The sequence below is a fragment of the Elephantulus edwardii genome, unplaced genomic scaffold (genome assembly GCF_000299155.1).
Source record: "Elephantulus edwardii isolate Elephantulus edwardi_28Jun2011 unplaced genomic scaffold, EleEdw1.0 scaffold00041, whole genome shotgun sequence".
Classification (NCBI taxonomy): domain Eukaryota; kingdom Metazoa; phylum Chordata; class Mammalia; order Macroscelidea; family Macroscelididae; genus Elephantulus; species Elephantulus edwardii.
In genome coordinates this window covers 8,032,379-8,046,186 of record NW_006399791.1, presented here as the reverse complement: position 1 = coordinate 8,046,186, position 13,808 = coordinate 8,032,379, and the positions used below count along the sequence as shown (strand labels likewise).

At 41.0% G+C, this 13,808-nt stretch overlaps 1 protein-coding gene across 1 annotated transcript; it reads right to left on the bottom strand.

Annotated features, from left to right (window-relative positions):
* Window positions 1-2,216: 2,216 nt before the first annotated feature.
* On the bottom strand, window positions 2,217-7,304 carry PEX11A (peroxisomal biogenesis factor 11 alpha). The gene is made up of 3 exons (XM_006885224.1): window positions 7,240-7,304; window positions 4,888-5,003; window positions 2,217-2,788 (listed from the first exon to the last, which is right to left on the bottom strand). The coding sequence occupies exons 1-3, from the start codon at window positions 7,293-7,295 to the stop codon at window positions 2,217-2,219; spliced, it is 744 nt and encodes a 247-aa protein (XP_006885286.1). The 5' UTR covers window positions 7,296-7,304.
* Between the last annotated feature and the right edge of the window lie 6,504 nt (window positions 7,305-13,808).

The window sequence follows — 13,808 nt, the reverse complement described above, 5'->3', positions numbered from 1 at the left end:
ATTTTGCTTACTGTTGATCCCTCTGTTAAACTGCATGTGGGTTAACAGAGGGAAAGTGGCAGGAGGTGAGAACAGTGCTTTATTGATGGAGCCTTGGTGATAAATTCCCTCTTAACAATGTAGTGAACGAACAAGGGGTCAAAAAAAGGCAATCAAGCCAGGAACCTCTGAAAGAAGCAATGAATATATGACACATTTAATACTTACCCAATTTGAGCTTTTAAAATATAAGCAGTGATGGAGACAGAGGGAAACGTCTGAACAAGTGGTCTCTGACCTCACTTTAAGCCTGTGGAAAACGTATCTGGGAGACTGTGTCCAGAAAGAAACTTGGGGCAAAGGGCAGTGCTAAGCTCTGGAGCCATGGCGTGGGGCCAGAGGGAGCACAAGGCTTTGTGCCTGAAAGCTTTGCTGACAAAGCCGGGAATGTGGGTCAGAGTGAAGAAGTGGTCAAAGGGCCTAGAGAGCTCCAAAGGGAGAGGGCAGAGGCCACTTCCCACCTGCAGTCTGAAGGACAGCGCTGTCTTCCTTCTGTCCTCATTCCTACTTTTACTCCCGGCACGTAAGCAGGGAACTTGGTCATCCTGTTCACAAATGGATCCCTAGAGATCCCTATGAGATCACCTTAAAGATCACTCTGGCCTAACCAAGTGACTCCACATCTAAATCATTCATCCACCACACAGATGCAAATAAAAGGATTACCTGCTAGATTGCATTGTTTTAAGCTCTTCCCCATTCCCAGACACATTCACAGATCCAGAGGGTATAGAGTCCATTTTTTTCTAGAAATTTATTAGACATAATGAATCTGTATTACAGTGGAGGATCCAGGCAAGCTAAAAATAGTTATTTTTTTTCATTTGCCCTGACACAGCACTTTTAATTTCCCTTAAAATTCCTAACATATTCTTATCTAAATTCCATTTCTTGATTGGCAACTTTAAAAACAGTCAAAGACCTGAGTGAAGTGGATAAAAATCTGTCACATTCATGGGAAATTTATTGAGTTCACCTTTCTTCATTTACGTTTAATGACATGGCTTTAACTGGTTGACACTGGCCTTGCTTCTAATGCTATCCTACTTTTCCATTTTTAATCTAAAAGATCTGTGATCACAAATAAGAACTGAGCACTCAAGACTATAAGAATGAACATGAGTAAATGCTATTAACTCAGGTCTAGAGTCTTCTCTTCACTGGCTCTTTGTTGTTCTTTTTCACCTCCTCCAACCACACGAAAGTCAGATTAAATAATGAAAAAGTATGATTCTCCTAAATTCATGGAATATTTATAAATTTTTACAATTTTTGTAAATTGTTATTAATTCCTCACACTATTATAGGGGTTTGACTAGTAAGTTTAGAGATGGTTTTAATATTTGTAGAAAGAATAGAAATCACTAACAGAGGTCCTAATTTTGGAGAAATGAGAGGGAAAGTACAGGATGCTGGATTCTCACATTTCTAGGAAGGCAAACCAGGAAGGCAGTGTGACACCACAGAAAGAAAAAGGGATTGGAAGTTGGAGACAGGAAACACAGGCCTTGAATGTGAACCACTTCGACTTTTCCCCCTGCCTGTTTCCTCATCAGTCACAGGCTATTTTGTGAACATCCACATTGTTTCTACTTCAAGTCCTTCCAGTCTGTTCCTTATTTTTGCTGAGACCTCTTCCCAAAGACACAATTTATATCCCATGAAGGTTCCCAGCTTTTCTGATTCTGCTTCTGAACAGAGTTAAGGTCAGGAGTGCAGTCATGGTAGAGGCCAACTAACTACCCTCTATCCTGCCATGAAAATAAGTGGAACTGCTCAGAGGGCAAGGGCAGCCCCCACCAGGTCTAAGAGGAGTACCACATCCACTGCTGTGCAAAACTACACAGTCCATAAGTTACTCTCTAATAGTATTTACTTGTCTTATTGCACCTCTTTCATTTTTATTCATTCAACAAACCCTTAAACTCCTACTGTGTAAGCACGAAATGCTCAATAAATGTCAGAAATGGAATATATTCAGAAATTCAAAAGTCATTCCAACTTTCTAAAAAACATAAAAATTCTTAGTTCTATTCTTTGCTCCTCTTCTGGGGACATCACAGGTCATTAAATGCTCATGTGAACAAGTTCTTAAGCTCAGTAGGATATGGTCTGTGATTAATGCAAATGTCCATCCCTTTAAGAGGTCACCTTTCAAGGCAGGTGCTAATTATGCCTTAACGGATCTTGAGCTTCATCTGAGGATAAGCCACAATGATGATGCCTGCTATAGAAGATATCAGGCCTCCCAGTCCAATGACACCAGCATTGGATTTATAGATTCCCAGTTGGTTCAAAGGGTTCAGGATATCACCAAGGTTCTTCACCGTGTCCAGAAGCAAGGGAGGATGTGACCTCAGGGATCGGAATAAGAGAAGAAGAAAGGACTGAAGCCATTCTGTTTCCTCATCAGCCACACTGTGCTCAGGAGGATTCTGAAATGACGATTTCTTCTTCTTTGCTCTGTCATGTGCAATCTGTTCCATTTTCAAGGAGATTTCATACAGATCTCTGACCAAGCTCAGCAGGAGAGAATAGTAGTAGTGGCGGGCAGCCCACATTCGCCATTTCTCTTTGTTGATGCCAGAAGCAAGCCCTACACTTCTCACCCAGAGGATGGTGTCACAGATGAAATAAATCACACGGTTTAAGTTGGATAAAGTCAGGCATAAGCGGGGTACCAGATCTGTGGCGTGAATGCTCTGCTGAGTCGCCTGGACAGCATGTACCACATTTCCTAGTCTGAACCCTGCAAGAAGAACCCACAATGGTTAACGGGTATTTAATTAGTATGTAACGGAAAGGAAGAATCCTTGTGTCACAGTGAGGTTCCAGGACAACTGACTGTTACTTGAGGCTCAGGCTTTGCTCAAGAAAGGATTCTGCAGTACATTAGGAACACTTAAAGTGAGTCTGGGAGGCAGAGAAGCACCAACTCTTAAAATTTATAGTCTTGATCCAGGGAACACCTTAACATCAACTCTGTTATTGTTGTTGTGTGCTGTCGAGTCGGAATCAACCCATAGCTGACCTTTCAGTGGGTTTTCAGGCGGTGAATCACAAAGGAGGAGACTGCCTATCTTTCTCCTATGGAGCAGCTGGTGGATCTGAACTGTGTACCTTTTGGGTTGTCAGTGCAACTCTTTACCACCATGCCACCAGAGCTCCCTTAACATCAACTCTAGGCAAGGCTAATCATAAACATGATTGTTACATTTGACTATTACCAGCTACAACTCTCTATAAGGAAGGTACTATGATAACATGAATTCTAGATACAACATGCTTTGGGAGAGTTTAATTCCTTACATTTCATTTAATTTCCAGATAACAACAAAAACAGAAAACAAATCCCAAACATCAATTTCATTTTGCCATTTCTCTGGTTCAAATTCCAGGCAAAACAAGGACAGGAGGATTTAGTAGAAAAATAAATTAATAATATTGTTATACATGACTCCTAGTTGAATTAAATAAACAGCAGCACTGATATGTCCTTCATTGAACATGCATTTAATCAGAGATGCATCAATCAACAATATTTATCAAGAACTGAAAATGAATTCTAGTCCTAAACATTATAGAGAATACAAAGGATATACTTCCCCTTAAAGGATTAAACTTCAGACTCAGTAAGCGCTCATAAATTGTTATCTTCAGGCAATTTAAAATCTCAGAATAACTGATAAAATTTTTCCAGATAACACAAAACTGGATAGGCAATGAAAACTCCTGGGTTCCCATGATGGCTCTTCTACTACCTGGCTGAATGACCTTCAATGAGCCCCTGCTGGGCTTCAGGAACTACTGACCTCTAAAGACCTCTTAGTTCCAAAATACTAGAGAATTGCAAATAATATTTCCAAGCTTGGCTTTCAATGTCATTAAAGAATACTCACCCTTCCTAAACTTCAACTTGACAATTCAAGACTTCTTTAAAGCTACATTCCTCACTGATCTTCCAAAATGATGGTTTGCTCTTAACTCATCTGAGCTTTTACTAGAAGCAGCTACCCTTTTAGACTACCTATTTTCCTTCATTTCAGACATAACTCAATTTTACTTCAAAAATATCTTCATTTTCTCTACTCCAATCAACTAGACTTGGAACTAAAACTTCATATTATTTGAATCATGTAATCTTATTTACCCCATAAAGTATCTATCTGAAGTGATAAAAAATAACTGATCAATATCCAATGATTATTCCAATACTTTGCTTACCTTCCCTATTGTAGCAACATTTGGTTCTCATCAAATAACCAAGAGTCAGTAATAATAGCTAATCTTATTAAACACATGGGATATCACAGTATGATTTATTATGACAATTAAGTGTAAAATGTCACAGTATGATTTATTATGACAATTGAGTGTAAAATGTCAACTTTTTTTTAAAAGATGAAACCATTACATAAACAGTCTATTTATTTATCCATTTCTTCTAGCAGTTCCAGGTGATAAGAGAAGATGATACGTGATCCAGGACATAGTTATTTGGTTGAACTTTAGGGCACTAAGAGCTAGCAGAGCCAGACATTCATGCCTGCACTTGTCAAAACATTGGTGACTTTAGCAAGTAGAGGCAAACATGTCCAGCAGCTTATCATTAACAGAAAGACACAGCACCACATTTGAATGTTGGAGAGTATTTGTGAATGATATGCAAGAAAATATTTAAGCTTTTTTGCTCTGTGATTCCATGATGGCAGCCTTACTGATGTTTGATTGACCTTATGAGTAAGCCTGACTAGAAATCAATGACCTAGACAGTGTTTTGTGAATTACAGGCTATGGGGCTGAGGAGTCTCAATCAGGAGTCACTGTCCCTCAAGGCCAGGTACTTACATTTACGGCCAGTGCTCACACTGGACTCCAGTTCCTTGAGCTTCATTACCACCTTCTCTTTGCCAGCTTTAGGCTCTAACAAATATCTAAGCAACATGCATGTGTACTGAGTGGCTCTGAAATGGAGAAGAAAAAAAAAGATAATTTACAAACTAAATAAAACTTGATTGATTCATGAAGTAAGGGAAAGAGAAACATGTCTTACTATATGCAACGCTTACTAGACAGTTTCTCATGTAACACAAGAGCAAAATTCTAACAGTCACTTCAACAGTCACTCCACAGGGCCAAAGGGCAGAGTATGCGACAGAAATGCAACACAAAGGTGATGAGAGAGAAGCGTGCAATAATGCAGCTAGTAGAGCAGCATTCCAAAAGGCCTTCTGCTGGCACAGAGAAATGGACATAGCCAAAGGGGAAAATTGTACAATCGTGTTAAATCTCTAAAGGTCCCATACTCTTTATTTCACTAGGAATAGAATGATTTTTCAGACTTCTAAAATGAACTTTCTTTACCATGTAGCTAATGTGTGACACCTATGTCACAGTACATTAAGCCTGAATCAGAACCAAATAAAATCCAGTCTGAAAATGATTTTTAATTTTTTTCTAAAGGATCAAATACATGTACAGATTTGATAAAAGTGGAAGTCTTTTTGGGAAGAGGTAGACCAATATATTCAATTGCAGAGCTCTGTGGCACAGTGGGTCAAGCACTGGGTTGCTCCCTAAAAGGCCACTGGTTCAGATCCACTAGCCACTCCATGGGAAAATGATGAAGCAGTCTGCTCCCATAATGGTTTACAGCCTCAGACACTCCAAGGGCCAGGTCTTCTCTATCCTATATGGTTGCTGAACTGAAATAGATTCATTGGCAAAGGACTTTTTTAACATATTCAATAAAGTAATTATTGTCATGCCTACACGTACTTGCTTTACTGACAGAGTGTACTGAGAAATTTTATGTTACCCAGTCAACCATTCAAATGCTTTGGCATCTATTTAATAAAGTTGTTGCCCATCTCCTACTGCCTTTCATTTTAATCTCTTTACGCTATAAATATTAACTTCAAGAAAAATATGCCACATTTTCCAAAAAGGTGAATTTGTTAAGGGGAACACAGGGAGACAAGATCAGAAATAAGTCTTTTTTTTTTTTTTTTTTTAAAAAGTCTTTCCTTACTGGGGGCTCTCACTGGCCATGTCAGCGATTCTTCCTCTGGTTTCATTTAATAACAAGTTTGTCTACACAGAGATTGATCACTAAGTGGGGTGGAAACTGCTAGAGATCTTGCTATGTAAGTACAGCTTAAATAGTTCTTTTATTAACCAAATTTCTTGCAGGGTATATACATTGTAGGTATACTGGGATCATCGCTTCTATTTTTTTCCCAAGCTTGTACCTAATGCAATTGTTCTGAAAAATCTATCAAATTCATTAGCAGGTAGTATGAGTTGGTGGTAAGGGAGTGCACAGTGGAGCTAAACTGTGTGGATCTGAATCCCTGGGCTCAGCCGCTTAGCATCTATTCATTCTGCTTCAGTTTTCTCATCTATAAAACAGGGATTCAGGATTGTGTTGAGGGTCAATGAAGTTAATAACTGGGATAGTAATTCTTGGCATGTCATTCTTGGCTTCCAACTGACTACTGGACCATTTTCAAGGACTCTGTATTAGCACAGTCAGAAGAATTACTAAATGATTTTTCCCCCCTCCACTAGTGAGCAAAATTCTAAATGAAATTTCAGTAACTGATTGTAAAGCCATGATTTCGGTTTAATATTTTTCCGCGACTATGTTTTCACGGTTCACAAAACTATTTCACACGCAGTCCTGTAACAAGGTAGACTGAAAATAAACGGATAAAGACGACAGATCAAATTATCATAATCATCTCCCCAAAGGGTTGCATTCCCACCAGAGGTTGGCTGCTCCGAGCCGTACACGTCAAACGAAAGGTTTTTTTCCTAAAAAAACAAACAAAAACGATCTTCGGGAGCGTGTGGCGCGGGGAGATCCGGGTCTTCGCTGCACGGAGAGCGAGGCTGGGCGAGCAGCAGGTGTCCACCGCGGTGACCGCGAGCGGCCTCGGGCTGGGCGGCCAGGCACCCGGGCTTTTCGCACAGGAGATTCAGGACGCGGCGCAGGTGCGGGTGGTCCAGCCCCATGAGCTTTATTTAGAGTGAGGCAGGGCTAGAGAACCAAACCGAGACCCCTCCGTCGGGACCAGCAGCGTCCGTCCTGCTTCTGTCCACAGGGCTCCGATCTCCTGTCTCTCGGGACGCGGGAGAACTCACTTGAGTTCGGGATCAGGGAGAGAAGCGAGTGGACGCTGCTGGCACCTGACTCACCTGAAGAGTCGGTCCCGGCCTTGGGTCTGGTTGGTGAAGCGAGTGAAGGCGTCCATGGCGCCCAAGCCCAGGCCAAGACTAGAACCTGTCGCAAGCCGTCCACGTCCCCCGGGATGGGTCAGTCCCAGCCGGCTTCCAGGGCAGAGGTCTCTCCGCCGCCGTCAGGGAGGGCGGGCCGCGGGCCTTGGCCGGCTTCCGGTCGGGACAGGAAGTGGTGGTTGCCAGGGAAACGCCAAGCGGCTGGGCTAGGTGAGGCGAACTCTTAGGACCTTTGCCGTCCTTTTACTGCCGAGATTCCCTCCTTATTCTCCTAGAGCTTGTCAGGTCTGCGCGAAGAGATATCTAGGAACCCCAGGTGGAATCCCGAATGGGGCTCAAGAACGTCCCTGATGCTTGGCTTGGTGGCACAGGGCACGATCCTTTCCTCTGTTTCTCCTAAATCCTAACAGCAAATCCAGGGAGCAGCGGTGGCATAATGTGTCGAGCTGCTGTTTGAAAGGTCAGTGGTTTCAGACCACTGCCGCTCTGTGGGAGAAAGACGGGCCGCCTTCTAAGAGGGTCGCTATGAGTCAGAATTGACACCTTGGTCATTTGGCCTTGGGTTTTTAGTTTAACGGTAGCTCCTGGTCTGGTGAAAGTAAATATCAGGACAGGATCAGGTTATTTTCTTTCTTGTGTGAGAACTGAGGAAAGTGTTAGGGTTGTTGAAAACTGGAGAAGATTGTTCCTCAAGAAAATCCTAAAAAAAGATCAGCTTGAATAAACAGGTCGACAGATGTGCTTTGATATTTATCGATCTCACTCTTTTGTTAAGTGGTATCTGAAGACATAGAGAAGCTCCGGGACCACAAAAGATCTCTACTGACATAGTCGGTTCAGTGTTGGGCTACTTAAGCGAGAAGTAGACCCCCACCAGCTGTTCTGTGGGTAAACTGCGGCGGGGGTGTCATCCTGAGTCAATGGGAGTGGGTTAGGTTTTGTTTCCAAGGCCACAATGTAGGATCACCACTTTTTGTAATCTTTCTTCCTTTGGCCAAGCCTGCCCCTAACATTTGCAGTCAGAGAGTAAGGGAGTTGCAGGAGACCCACTGACCGCCTAAATATGTAAAAGTTACAAATCAAGCTAACAAGTTTTTAAGTGAAATATTTTATGTTCTCCTTTCTTGACATTTTCATAATGATCTAGAAGGCTAGACAGCTCACATGGAGCCAATTGGCCTTTAGTCTTTTTCCAGACACACCACAACCTCTTCCTGTTTCTGGCCGTTTTGTACACGTTAGGTATATGTCCAAATTCTGCCTATAATCCCCTGCAGTGACTATCTTTCAGATCTAGAAGTTCTTTCATTGGCGGCTGGGAAAGTTGAGAAGAGGGGCCCTTAAGTCATTTGGACAGAAAATATGGAGATAAGTGTATTTAAACATACTCTGTATTCTAGAATGGAGTCTAAACTCTGAATGGTTACATCTCCTTGACTTCAGTATTGCTCATTTTTTTGGGGAAAAGAAATCACTGGAAATAGCCAGCAGTATTAAGTGTTTAGCCTGGGGTAGGACAATACTGCATTCAGGAAGTGTTTGTTGAGTGTTGTCATTGTACTAGCCACTGTGCAAAGTTTTAGGTTTATTGTTGTAGGTTAATGAAGGAGTCAAGCACACTGATAACTACAACACAGTGCTAATGACAACATGGTTATGTAATCTGTTTCTTTAATGCCTAGAATTCTTTTATGGAAAACATATAAGTTGAATCACAAAATAGTTATGTACCCTTTAATATCTGATATCTCTCACCAAACGTGGCACATTTGAGGTTTATTCATGTTGTGCTTATCTGTAATTTGTCCTTTGTTACTGCTGAGTATTCCATTTTGTGTATGTACTGTAGTCCAATATCCATTCATCTATTGAGGTGTATTTGTGTTGATGTCAATTTGGAGCACTTATAAAGAAAATTTAAAATAGTCAAGTGTGTTGTTGTTGTTTGTTGTTATGTGCCGTCGAGTTGTTTGCGACTCATAGCGACCCTATGCACAACAGCCCTAAACCCTGCTCTATCCTGCGCCAACCGCACTGCCTCTGACACACCCATCCCGATTACCCCAGTCACCGAATCAATCCATCTCATAGAGGGTCTTCCCCTCCTGCGCTGTTCCTCCACCCTCCCAAGCATGATGTCCCTCTCCAAGGACCCATCCCTCCTGCCAACATGTCCAAAGTATGTCAGATGAAGACCAGAATCCTTGCCTCCAAGGAGTAGCTTGGTTTAATCCTCTCCAAGATGAATCTGTTTGTTTTCCTGGCAGTCCATGGTACGTTCAGTACTCTTCTCCAGCACCACAGCTCAAAAGCATCCACTCTTCTTCTGTCCTCCCTAGTCATTGTCCAACTCTCTGATGCATAACAAGCGATTGCAAATACCATGGCCTGTATCAGGCACACCTTAGTCTCCAGAGAGACACCATTGCTCCTGAGTACTTTGGAGAGGTCCCTAACAGCAGACTTTCCCATCGCAATACACTTTTTGATTTCCTGACTGCTGGTGCCAAGAGTGTTGACTGTGGAGCTGAGCAAACTGAAGCTGTGAACAATCTCAATCCCTTCACCATCCATCCCGACGCTGCCAATTGGTCCAGTGGTGAGAATCTTTGTCTTCTTGACATTGAGCTTCAGTCCATACTGAAGGCTGCAGTCCTTGACCCTTCGCAGCAAGTGCATGAGGTCCTCCTCAGTTTCAGCAAGCAGGGTTGTGTCATCTGCATAACACAGATTGTTAATAGATCTTCCACCAATCCTGATGCCACAATTCTCCTCATAGAGCCCAGCCTCTCAGATAATCTGCTCTGCATACATGTTGAAAAGGTATGGAGACAGGATGCATCCCTGGCGTACACCCTTCCCAATTTTGAACCATGCAGTGTTACCCTGCTCTGTTCTGACTACTGCCTTTTGGTCCAAGTATAGGTTTCGCATTAGCACAACTGAATATTCTGGGATTCCCATTCTTCTCAGTCAGCCACAGTTTGTTATGATCCACACAGTTAAATGCCTTTGCATAATCAATGAAACACAGATAGACATTCTTCTGGTATTCTCTGCTTTCAGCTAAGATCCATCTACCATCAGCTACAATATCCCTAGTACCACGACCCCTTCTAAACCCAGCCTGGACTTCCAGCAGTTCTCTGCTGATTGTGCTGTTCTAATCGTTTTTGGATAATCTTCAGTAGAATCTTGCTTGCATGTGAAATTAATGACACTGTTCTGTAGTTTCCACACTCAGTTGGGTCACCTTTCTTTGGAATGGGAACAAATATAGCTAAGCGGTTTTCTTTTTCTTGGGCAAATACATGGGTTTGTGGTTGCTGAGCCATATCATAGTATATGTTTAATTTGATAGAAAATTACCACACTGTCTTCCAAAGTATCTTTTCTAGCTTATATTTCCACTGACAATAAGAGTTTCTAAATTTGCCTGTTGATAAATAGTTGACTTGTTTTCAGTTTAGGGCTTTTACAAAAAAAAGCTATGATGACTATTCATTTACAGTCTTTCTGTGTATATATGCTTTCAAATCCTTTGTGTAAATTCCTAAGAGTGAAATGACTGGATTTTATTATAGTAGGTGTATGTATAATTTCGTAAGAAACTGCCAAACTGTTTTCTAGATTGACTGTTGTAAAAATAGACAGCCAAGTCTGACTTCTTCAACTCCAGAAAGAGAAACTGTCCCCATGAACAACATACGCAGTACAAAACTAATTTCTATAAGATCAAACATGGCCTGTACACTTCTACACCTACTTCTATTAATTCCACCACCAACCTACTGCTCTCCCAGGTCCAAAATTCATTACACCTACTTTATAGAACCATATTCACAGTTATGGGGTTTATTAGGGAAGTTCATAGTCTAAAATTAATTTATAATTCAGGTTAACAGCTGGATACAATTAGGGAAGTTAATAGGCTATAATTAACTTATAATCCAGGTTAATGGCAGGATACAGTCCCTCAGTCCAGACAGCATCTTAAGTGTAGTTTCTGGCCCTTTGACTGTCAGCCTCATGGCTTAGGTTAGTATTACAAAGTCCTGCCAGTTGTGACATCTCCGTACTCCAGGAAAGTTGAATGAAGGCCTCTGACTCTAACTGTGGAAAAGCAGTTCCAAGTCAGCTCTGTCTCTTTTGATGGTTTGTCTTTTAAGTTTTAGTAATTCTAACACGTGTAGTGGCAGCTCATTGTGATTTAAATTTGCTGTTTGCCAATGAACATCTTTTCATGGCCTTGATTATCGCTGAAGGAGTCCTGGTGGTGCACCATTAAGCATTGGCTACTAACCAAGTAGTTGTGGTTTGACTCATTGTCAGGTCTGCTCCCATAAAGCTTACAGCCTAGGAAAACCTTGGGCCGGTTCTGCTCTAGCATTTCGGATTGCTGTGAATCAGAACTGACACCAGTGGCATAACACACCATGTACTATCTATGTGTCTTTTTTTATTGTTTGTAAGATCTTTTGTCTAATTGTTATTAGATTATTTATTTTCATATTACTGAATTTTGAGATTTCTTTTCATATATTCTGAATAAAAATAGCTTATCAACATATGGTTTATAAATATTCTAGGATATGTTTCTTAAGAAGAGGTTTTAATTTTGAAATTGTTTAAATTATCAATTTATTCTTTTATATATTATGTTGTTAATGTCATATCTAAGAAATTTTTTTGTATTCATTATTGCACATTTTCTCCCCCCTCCACCATTTTCCCCAGCCCACCCTGCAATGCACACCTTGTTTCAGATTTTTGTCACACATAAGAAATCTTTGCCTAATGGAAGATTGCAAAAACTTTCTCTTACGTTTTATTCTACAAGTTTTGTTGTTTTACATTTAGGTCAATATGATTCATGTGTGGCTAGGTTTTGTATATGGTGTAAGTTATGTTTGGAGTTGTTCCTTCACCCCATATGAAGGTCAAGTTGATCTACCATTATTCGTGAGAAACACTATAATTGTTTGTGCACCTTGTAAAAACAAGCTATCCATATATGTGTGAGTCTACTTCTGGACTTTATTTCATTTATCTCTATGTCTACTTAGTGGCCAATACAGATCTCCCCCGCTATATGGAAGTAGAGCATTCTTTTGAAACCTTTCGTTAAGTTGAAATAGCTTAAAGCAAAGAAGAAATTACCAGTAAAACATAATTTATATAAATAAAAAGTAAACATTCCCAGACTTAAAACCCCCCTATGAAATAATATCAAATAGAGCATAGAACCAGAAATAAATATTGACATACGGTATTCACAGAGACAGTTCAAAACTATAGAGGTTTGATGCTGAGATAATTGTTGTGCCATGGTTTTAGTATAATATTGTTAGGTGCTATCAAGTCAGCTTCGTCTGACTCTTGATAGAGACTCTTAAGAAAAATAGATTGCAACCTTGCCCTATCTCTGACTGCACCATCTTCATAATCTCTGCCATGCCCCAGCCCTTTGTAGCAGTCACTGTGTCAGTCCTCTCAGTGAGGGTCTTCTCTTTCTCTGACCCTCTGCTTTTCCAAGCATTGTGCTTTTCCCCCCCAAAATCTGACCCCTTTTGACAGTTTAATCACCCTTGCCTCTAAGGAGCACCTGACTGCACTTACTCCAAGATGGATTTGCTTGGTTTTGTCAGTTCATGGTATATTCAGAAGCACCATAATTCATTGTCCAACTTTTTATGAAAAGAGTTTATATGCATATGAAGAATTTGGAAATACTGTTGCTGTGTCAGGCTTACCTTAGTCTTTAAACTGACATACTTGTTCTTCAGCACTTTAAAGAAATCCTTGTCAACAGATTTTCCCAGTGCAACACATATTGTGATTTATTTTTTTTTATACTGCTACTACTTGGTGGACCCAAGTAAAAGGAAATCTTGGACATCATTCTTTTCTCCATCTAACATGATGTTGCCTATTGGTCCAGTGGTGTTTTCTTCATGTTACAGTGTTATCCATATTTAAGGATGCAGTCTTTAATTTTCTTCAGTAACTACTTCAAATCCTCTTCACTTTCTGCCAGCAAAATTGTGTCATCTCTATAAAGTAGGCTGTTAATGAGTCTTCCTCCAATCCTAATGCCACATTCTTCTTCATATAGTCCAACTTCCCGAATTATTTTTCCAGTGTACAGATTGAATGTTGTTGTTGTTATGTGCCATCGAGTCGCTTGCGACTCATAGCGACCCTACATGCAACAGCCCTAAACTCTGCTCTGTCCTGTGCCAATCACACTGTCTCCGATACACCCATCCCGATTACCCCAGTCATTGAATCAATCCACCTCATAGAGGGCCTTCCCCTCCTGTGCTGTCCCTCTACCCTCCCAAACATGATGTCCCTCTCCAAGGACCAATCCCTCCTTACAACATGTTGAAAGTATGTTAGATGGATCCTCAGAATCCTTGCCTCCAAGAAACTGCCCGGTTTAACCCTTTCCAGGATGAATCTGTTTGTTTTCCTAGCAGTCCATGGTACTCTCAATACTCTTCTGCAGCACCACAGCTCAAAGGCAT

Excerpts from the sequence above, each read along its gene's own strand:
- PEX11A (XM_006885224.1), bottom strand. The coding sequence starts at position 7,295 with ATGGACGCCTTCACTCGCTTCACCAACCAGACCCAAGGCCGGGACCGA. Across the intron at positions 5,004-7,239 it reads GGCCGGGACCGACTCTTCAG|AGCCACTCAGTACACATGCA; the intron begins GTGAGTCAGGTG and ends TCTCCATTTCAG. Across the intron at positions 2,789-4,887 it reads TGTGAGCACTGGCCGTAAAT|GGTTCAGACTAGGAAATGTG; the intron begins GTAAGTACCTGG and ends TTCTTCTTGCAG.